Genomic DNA, 9,337 nt, shown 5'->3' with positions numbered 1-9,337 from the left:
CTTGGGATATAGTCCTAGAAGTGGGATTACTGGGTCAAATGGGAGTTGCATTTTTAACTTTTTGAGGAAACTCCATACTGTTTTCCACTGTGGCTGTACCAGTCTGCATTCCCACCAGCAGTGCATGAGGGTTATTATTTCTCCACATCCTCGCTAGCACTTGTCGTTTGTTGATTTGTTGATGATAGCCATTCTGACAGGTGTGAGATGGTACCTCATTGTTGTTTTGATTTGGTGATTAGTGACTTTGAGCATGTTTTCATATGTCTCTTGGCCTTCTGTATGTCCTCTTTCAAAAAGTGTCTATTTAGGTCTTTTGCCCATTTTTTGATTGGATTGTTTATCTTCCTTTTGTTAAGTTGTATGAGTTCTCTGTAAATTTTGGAGATTAAACCCTTATCTGAAATATCATTGGCAAATATGCTCTTCCATGCAGTGGGCTTTCTTGTTGTTTTGTTGATGGTTTTGATGCTGACTTTTAATGCAATCATTTTGATATGTCAACAACCAAACACTGGTGCATCAGGCTTAGCACACATCGAATTTAGATCAAATCCTTCCTTGGCGAGAATCTAGTCTTGTGTAAAACCATGACACCTGTTTACTCACCTAAAGGAATCACTGAGTGACAGACTGACTTACTTAATTACCTGGTCTTCAGATATTATTTTCTTCTTTTGGATTTTAGAGTGTGTCCACGTTTACTGACCGTGAATTGAAGGCCTATGCGAAAGCAGGGTCAGTGGCTGATGAAGTCATTTCATCCATTCGAACAGTGGCTGCTTTTGGTGGTGAGAAAAAAGAGGTTGAAAGGTTGGTTAACTGAAATGTCTGCCACTTGAATTTCCTTGATCCATATACTACCCTGAAGCTTCCCCTTTTTTTTGTACAAAGCGGCATATTCACCGTGGTCTACGGTACCCGGAGGAGCTTTTGTTCAGAGGTAGCTTGGCAGAGTAATGAGAGCGATCAGAGCACTACAAGGACTCCCAAGGCCTTAGCTATGTGTTTTGGAAGATGTTAGAGTCAGTAATTTTTAAAAAGCCATCTTAGGTTAGATATTTATTTCTAACTCTGGTGGGGTGTGTGCACACATACTGTACTGCGTACCCGGCTATAACAGTTTGCTGCCATCAAGGAAAAGCCTCCATGATCTAAAGTGCAATTTCACACATTTTTATTGAACACTTTTTTATTCAATGTGTTTTATTCAGCTACTCAACTACACATTCTCAATTGCTAGCAAATTCACCAAATAAAAAAGAGAATGGGATTTACAGTCTCTAATTATCTCTTTTCCTTTTTTATTTTTCATTTGCTTCTTTTGGTTTGTGGAATGAAGTTTTCTGATTTCTCATAAAAAATTTTCAGTAGCAGTAGCATATTTCCTTCAGTATAAAAGATATCTTCTTCTATTGTTAATAAAACAAGCAATGTGAATGTTTAAAAATTAACAAACAGGCTAGACCTTCAGTTTTGTCCTATGAAATGTTAAAGTTCTCCACAAATTTACTTTTTGAGACGAAGGAAGGCAGTTACAGAATGACTAAGCTCTAAGACAATGCCCATTATTAATGGCTAAATGATAGAATTACTGAAGCTTAGTGTTTGGACTGAATTTCCACATTGTTATCCATGTCCCATGGCTGTGAATCTGGCCCATCAGGTTACAACATAGCATTCCTGGTCACAGGGCAGATAGGTGAGTGAGTACATGCAGATGAATTGGTGCGAACACTATATTCAAACCTGGAAGAAAACAGTTGCATCATTTTCTGATAGAAAGCATGTCATATGACTTAATAAAACAATATAAGCACCAACAGTACTGGATCCATCATGTCCAGACATGTGTGCTGAACAATTCTTTTCTCTTGGGGGCAAAGCTTACCCCTCTGTACTCATCCCTGAAGTAATCAACTATGAGGCTTTGTTAGGCATCATTCTTTCAACTCATTTCATTGCCAGGTTGAAACAAACATTAAATAACTACACAGAACTTCTTGTTTTCTTTCCCTAAAGCTGTTCTGTGTTTGGATGCCTTTATCATCATTGAGGAAAGCCACTGCACTGTGGTCTGTATTAAATATTCTAACTTGAGCCACTACTGCTGCTGCTGAAAGAGACCCACATGTTTTCTCTTCACAGGTATGAGAAAAATCTTGTGTTTGCCCAGCGTTGGGGGATTAGAAAAGGGATAGTGATGGGATTTTTTACTGGATTCATGTGGTGCCTCATCTTCCTGTGTTATGCACTGGCCTTCTGGTACGGCTCCAAACTCGTCCTGGATGACGGAGAATATACAGCAGGAGCCCTTGTCCAGGTACTTGGTTCTTGATGACCCACATGTAACATTTCCTGTTGGCTTCTCAGAAAAGCCCACAGTTAAGGCATTTTGTTTATTCCTTTACTGTCTGAGGGAGGACAGTATCAATGATTCGGAGGAGTCCATCTGCAGAAACGAGCAACACGAATGAATTTTATGGTAAAGGGATGCTGAGCATTTGAATTGATGAGACTACCGATTTAATGATCTTCAATTAAATAAAGGTTTTATAGCTGCAAAACAATGATTTTTCTGACTGAGTCCAAAAGATAATATGGCATGAAAATTGGAAGTCAGTGATTTCTCAGCTAAAAATTAACAGCTTATATAACCGAGCTTAATAGTAGCACAATATATGTGCTAATGAACATATTTGTGAAAACATAATGAGCTACTAAAATGCCAAGCCAATAAAATCCTCAGCGGAACAGGTAATGCAAACATATTTTATTGGTCACCTGCTTATATCTGCTCATTCTGCAGAAGTACAAGCATTGAGAAAAGACATCTTTCCTTTCATTCTATGCCTGCAAGGAGAGAACAGAAAAAAATAACTTGGTACATTGAAAAATTAAATAATGTATGATTCCAATTGGAAAGAGTGAGTTTTAAAAAACCCTTGGAGCTCTCTTTACAAGAATCCAATTTTATGGTTCTGTTAAAAGAAAAACAGAGGCATATTAAAACTTTTAGGAGTTTATTTGAGCAAAAATAATACTAATTAAGTGGTGCCAAAATAGAAGTTGTTAGAAGGGCTTCACTGATAGAAGTGAGGGCAAAGACTTTTATAGAGAAGAGGTGGAAGCAAAGCAAAGACATTACTTGATTGGTTATAGCTTAAGCAGTTGTCTTATTTGAAAAAACCTAGTTGGCTCTTTGTGATTGGTTGCTCATAGGTTTTGATTTCTTAACCTTGAGGCAATTTCAGGCTTAGGTTTGGTTTGCTTATGTAAGCTACTAAGGCATAAAGCCACCTCAGTCTAATGACCTCCTTGTTTAATTAATTTAAGAGTTCTCACCTTTGAGTTTCCAGTTTGTGGATTACTCTGTACCTTCTGTAGATAATTCATTCTCCCAATTAATATTTCTTGAGTACCTACTATATGCAGACATGCATACTACATCTCTCTAACATTTTAGTCATCAATTACTTTTTTATTTTGTAAAGTTTTTAAACAATTTTATTTTTAAATTATAATACACATTCATTATTATTTTGTATTAGTTTCAAGCATAATGATCAGTCAGTCATAAACTTTACAAAGTGCTCCCCCGATATATCCATTGCCCACCTGGTACCACATATAGTCATGAAAATATTATTGACTATATTCCCTATATTAGTCATCAATTATAAACCTGTCTTTTACTTCTAACCTCTTCCTGCAAGCCTCCTCTTACACCTTAAGAAATTTTTCTTTGGGAAAGTGGGAGACATCCTTTAACAGAATAAGCTTTGATTGTTCTCTCTCTCTCTCTCTCTCTCTCTCTCTCTCTCTCTCTCTCTCCTCCCCCCCTTCTCTCTCTGTCCTCTCTTCTCTTTTACTCATGCTTGAGCAGCAAACTATGAAGACTGAGTATGCATGAGTTGAGTTTTTTTAATCCACTAAGTTAATTAACAATTAGGTTAATCTAATGCATTTTGTGATGCACAAAATCATTATTGGCTGCATAGTAATTGGGCATAAATGATAAGGAGTTCACATAAATGATTGTAATTAGTATCACTTGTACCCAGACAAAAATCATACTCTATGATCTATTAGGGGGAAAAAATGTAAGGGAACTGAATGGTGAAGAAGACTGCTCTTTCATGCCCCTCTTAAGTTTCAGGACTCAATAATAAAAAATAATAGCAGTCATAGAGAATAACATTATTAATTATATGCATGGTGTGAAGCACTGAGTAAGGTATTTAATAACATTATCATAGGTAATATAATTTTATTCTGTAATTGATGTTATTATACTACCACTTAAAAATGAAATAGAGCCATGAGGTTGAGAAATATGTGCCCAGTGGTATGAAGTCGGATTTGAACTCAGGTTCTGGGGGCCTGACCCGTTAACCACTGTGTTGCTGACTCTGGATCTGTCTTCCAAGTGGTCACAGATCCCCTTTCTTCAGCACAGCACACGCACAGGTAGATTGTTTCCCAGTGGTCTTTCCAGCCCTCCCTTTCCCCGACATTAGTGCATAGGGCTAAACGCCGCTAAAGAGTGACATTTGGAGTGAGCCATGAGGGTCTACTGGGATGTGTGCCAGCTATGGTGAGGTATTAGTTGAACACCCCTGTCCTGTCTCACTCACTGTTCTCCTAAGAACCCTGAGAGAGACCTTTATTTGAGGTAATGTTTGAAAAACCTAGCTGAGTGAGGATTTAAGCCCAAAACTCAGTTTAGTACCCTAGTGAGTCAGTCTAGTCTAGAATCTAGATCAGGGGTTAGCAAACTATGGCCTGCAAGCTAATAGTCAGCCTGCTGCCTATTTTTGTAAATGAAATTCTATTGGAACACAGCCATAGCCATTTGTTTAATATTGTTTATGGCTATTTTTGTATTAGATAGCAGAGTTGAGTAATTGCTGAGCCCATGTGGCCTGAAAAGCCTAAACTATTACCATCTGGCTGTTTGGAGACAATGTTTATTGACCCCTGAGCTAGTACACATGGGAGGGTTCCTTTGCTCAGATAGGAAGACTTTGGAATATGGTGATCTTAACCCAAACTACACCACAATTACTGTTCTGTTTATTCACCTTTCCACTTCCTAACTGTGAAATCATGCTTCTTTCTTCATCATCAGTACTATTATTTATATGGCTGAACTGGATTAATCACTTTTATGTGCATTATCTCATTTAATACTCATAACAATCGCATGAGGGATATACTTTCATTATTTCTGTGCTATAGATAAAGAAATTGGGGCTTGAAAGATTAAGTAATCTGCCCAAGGGAGGACCTACCTGCCATAATTAAGGAAAAGGAATAAGAAGAACAGATGAAGAGATAATGTTTGTCCCCTACATAGAGTGGGAAATTCAGGGAGAAGTCAAGAGGCGGCTGGCCCACATAATCCTGATGTGTGGAATGGAGAGGTGACTGAAGAGGGAGGGAGATGGCTGGGAGCCTTTGAGAAGCCTCATGGTCAGAATCCAGCTCATGGAAATCACCACAGACCAGGATCATCTGAAAATGATTACCTGAAAAAGACTACATTCATGCAAAAGTCAATATTTAGCTCAACAAATAACTGTAATCCCTTATAGAGGGCGACCATTGAGATATCCTCCATTTGAGTTTAGTGGCGGGCAATCAATCTTTGGTTGGAAGGGTGGAGAGAAGGAGTGTTGTGCTCCTCCTGGAGGCCAGTGTGAGGAATTTTCTCTTCCTTTATAAACTGATAAAAACAGAGTGCTATTGGGTCATGATCATGTCACCTTTACCTAACCTAATGAGATGGTTGAGTTGGTGAATCAATGACAGCTTCCCCAGCTTTGCACAAGAACCTGGCCACTCCACCTGCATGCAACCTACAGCAGATGAACCTGGAAGGTAGACAGAATGTCAGTCATGAATGGGGTTAGATACTGCTCTACCACTTAATATATATTGTGACATATGTGAAGTTAGGTAACCTCCATACACCTCTGTTAAGGATTAAATGAAGTAATACAGGATAAAGCACATAGAAACATAACATTATTATTATTACTAGAGGCCTGGTGCACGAAATTCATGCATGGGGAATCTCTCAGCCTGGCCTGCATCGTCTCCGATCCAGGACCCCTCAAGTGATGTCTGATTGCTGGTTTAGGTCCGATCCTAAACCGGCAATCGGACATCCCTCTCACAATCTGGGACCACTGGCTCCTAACTGCTCACTTGCCTGCCTGATCACCCCTAACCTCTCTGCCTGCCTGCCTGATCACTCCTAACTCCCTCTGCCTGCTGGCATGGTCACCCCTAACTGCCCTCCCCTGACAGCCTGGTCTCCCCTAACTGCCTTTGCCTCAGCCCCCACCACTGTGGCTTTGTCCAGAAGGACATCCAGATGGATGTCCAGAAGATGTCTGGTCTAATTAGCATATTACCCTTTTATTAGTATAGATTATTATTATTATTACTATTATTATTATTATTGCTAGTAGTAGTATAGTACCAGTAGTAGTAGTAGTAGTAGTAGTAGTTATCCTAATAGCTAGTATACTAGTAATAGTAATATAGCAGTAGTAGTAGTAGCAGATCTATATTGTGTGTACCAAGTTCTAGGACAATCAAGCTAATTATATTGTCTTTATTATTTCAGGGACTCCTTAACCAGAAAAACTATTATAAGGCTATTTATATAATGAACCAAATTATCATATCACTATTCTAACCCACTTTGTGTTGATTGAAATCTCTGCATTCACACGGATATCCCAAAAACACATGAACACCATGTTTATCTCTTCTCACTTCAGATTTTCCTCAGTGTCATAGTGGGAGCTTTAAATCTTGGCAATGCATCTTCTTGTTTGGAAGCCTTTGCAACTGGACGTGCAGCAGCCACCAGCATTTTTGAGACAATAGACCAGGTATGTAAAGGCCAAAAGTAAAGGCTATTCATAGTTTGGGGGTGGGGAGAGGAATGAACTCCTAAGGAATTTACCCTCAGTGTTAAAAACTATCCAGAACTATCAGAATGCCCTTAATTCAGCAATATTCAATAAGTGCTGTCATGAGCCTGACCCTGTTCTGAATTGGGAGTGCAAGAGTGAAACAGAACCAATAAGGCCCCTGCTTTCATATCATAACTGGGAAACAGGCAATAAAGAAGTAAGCACATTTATGGGGCTGGCATAGCTCAGGTGGTTGAGCATCGACCTATGAACCAGGAGAACACTGTTTAATTCCCAGTCAGGGCACATGCCGGGGTTGCAGGCTTGATCCCCAGTGTAGGGTGTGCAGGAGGCAGCTGATCAATGATTCTCTCTCGTAATTGATGTTTCTATCTTTCTACCTCTCCCTTCCTCTCTGAAATCAATAAAAAATATTTTTTAAAAGAAATAAGCACATTAAGAGAAGATAATATTAAATAGTACGCTGAAGGAATTTAAATAGGTCAAATGATAGCAATTGGAGGTGGGAAGGAGTGTTTAAATTGAGTGAGGATGATGGCATTATCTCTGAGGAAGTAGTATATCAGCTGAGAACCAAAGGAAAGAGAGTTGGCCCTACAAAGGGAGACTGGGGGTGGTGAATTGGAGGAAAGAGCAGGGAGGGTATTCATGGAAGAAAGGCCTTCAGTTTGGAAAATAGCTTGGTGAATGCAAGAAGCTAAAGCAAGGCCAGTGGGATGAAACTGAGTGAGCAAGGGACAGAGGCTAGAGGGATGGGAAGGGGCCAGATCATGTAAGACTTTAAAGCCCAGTTCATACGATTGGATTACCTTGTAAATGTGACAGAAAGTCTGTACCAGCTAGAAAAGGACCCTGATAGTGTGGCTACAATTTTTCTGGTTAATCTATTAAATCATTGGAGGTCAAGGTAGAAAGTCAAAATCCAAGAACAGAAGGGGAAAATGGCAACATGTTCTTTCCCTCTGAAAGAAATGCCCTGGGCTAAGAGTCAGAAGCCCAGTAAATCCAAAGTGCTTTGTGGGTTCCCTAAATCATAACTAGGAGGTGCTTCGTGGGTTCCCTAAATCATGGCTACTTATGAGGCATATAACCTTCCTGAGAAAATTTCTCATCACTGTATCTGTTTTGTACTTTGGGGTTTTATGTATTGGGATATAAAGAGATTATTGAAAACCACATAGGCCTGTTGAATGATCCAAATTCTCATTCTTGGGTTGTTATTTGCTCAAGTAAGATGATGAGTTTAAAAAGCCCCTGAAACTGTGTCAAAAAATTGAGGCATTTAAAAATTATTTTATTATCTTTATTGGAGATCTGAGAAGAAAGTTACACTATAGCCCCAAATAGAGATATGGTAATGAATTTCTCTCACTAGTGTGGAAGAGTAAGAAGCTGACCTGGGGATGTCCTGGTAGCAGGAGATGACCCTTGTCTGATGAACTGGAATGGTTAAGTTCTAGATTAAGCTCACTACTAACAACAGCAGAGGTGAAATTCAGCAAATCAACTGAAAGTTGGTAGTGTTTGAAGACACCCCCTGAGGACATTCAGTTACTCAAATCTTAGACCCCAGAGTGGTTGACTAGTTGTGTGACCTTAGGCAAGATACTTAACCTCTGAGATTTCTCAACTTCCTCAAGTGAAAAAAATGTCTTGTTAGGTTATAGCGACATTTACACAAATGAAAAAAAGCACACTAAAACACCTAGTACATTGTCTTCCATGGTATCTTAATAATATAATTATACATAGCAATCTTAATATATAGATCAGTACTATATATTATATTAGTATGTTGTTAAATAATAATGTCATAGTAACATGTCAATAAATAATAATTAAATTAACTAACGTGATATATATAATTTTTATTAATTGGCATAATATGTTATATAAATTAAAATTAATTATATATTAGTTATTTATATTATATATTATTATATTATACTAGAGGCCCAGTGCACGAAATTCGTGCACTTGGGTGGGGGTGTCTCACAGCGTCAAGCCCCCCGCTGGCGCTCATGGTACCCCCGGCTTCACCACGCAGAGCCACGGGACCCACCTATGCACTGTGCATGCAGCATCAAGTCCCTGCCCACTCACGCACACCTCGCAGCGCAGCAGCCCTGCCCACCGCGAGCACCTGCTGCGCATGCAGCCTGCTGGTGATGGGTTGTTACGGTGTGAGGGCGTCACAGTGTGAGGGCATCATGACCACATAGCCTTTTATTATATAGGATGTTAACAAATATAATATCAGATAAAATGTATATGTATATTAATATATAACATAATACATATAACATATTATATGCTAATATATTATACTAGAGGCCCGGTGCACAAAAATTTGTGCACTCGGGGGGGGGGGGGGGTCCCTCAGC

At 39.2% G+C, this 9,337-nt stretch overlaps 1 protein-coding gene across 4 annotated transcripts in view; it reads left to right on the top strand.

Annotated features, from left to right (window-relative positions):
- ABCB11 (ATP-binding cassette, sub-family B (MDR/TAP), member 11) overlaps positions 1–9,337 on the top strand; it is an 89,210-nt gene that overhangs the window by 33,620 nt on the left and 46,253 nt on the right. For all 4 annotated transcript variants that reach the window (XM_005857544.2, XM_005857543.1, XM_014545490.1 and 1 more), the window contains 3 exons: positions 689–813; positions 2,149–2,323; positions 6,795–6,908. In XM_005857544.2, the coding sequence (XP_005857606.1) occupies positions 689–813; positions 2,149–2,323; positions 6,795–6,908 (414 nt within the window). The remainder of the gene's footprint in view (positions 1–688; positions 814–2,148; positions 2,324–6,794; positions 6,909–9,337) is intronic.

This window comes from Myotis brandtii, unplaced genomic scaffold (genome assembly GCF_000412655.1).
Source record: "Myotis brandtii unplaced genomic scaffold, ASM41265v1 scaffold112, whole genome shotgun sequence".
NCBI classification, from domain to species: domain Eukaryota; kingdom Metazoa; phylum Chordata; class Mammalia; order Chiroptera; family Vespertilionidae; genus Myotis; species Myotis brandtii.
This window is presented reverse-complemented; position numbering and strand designations above follow the sequence as displayed.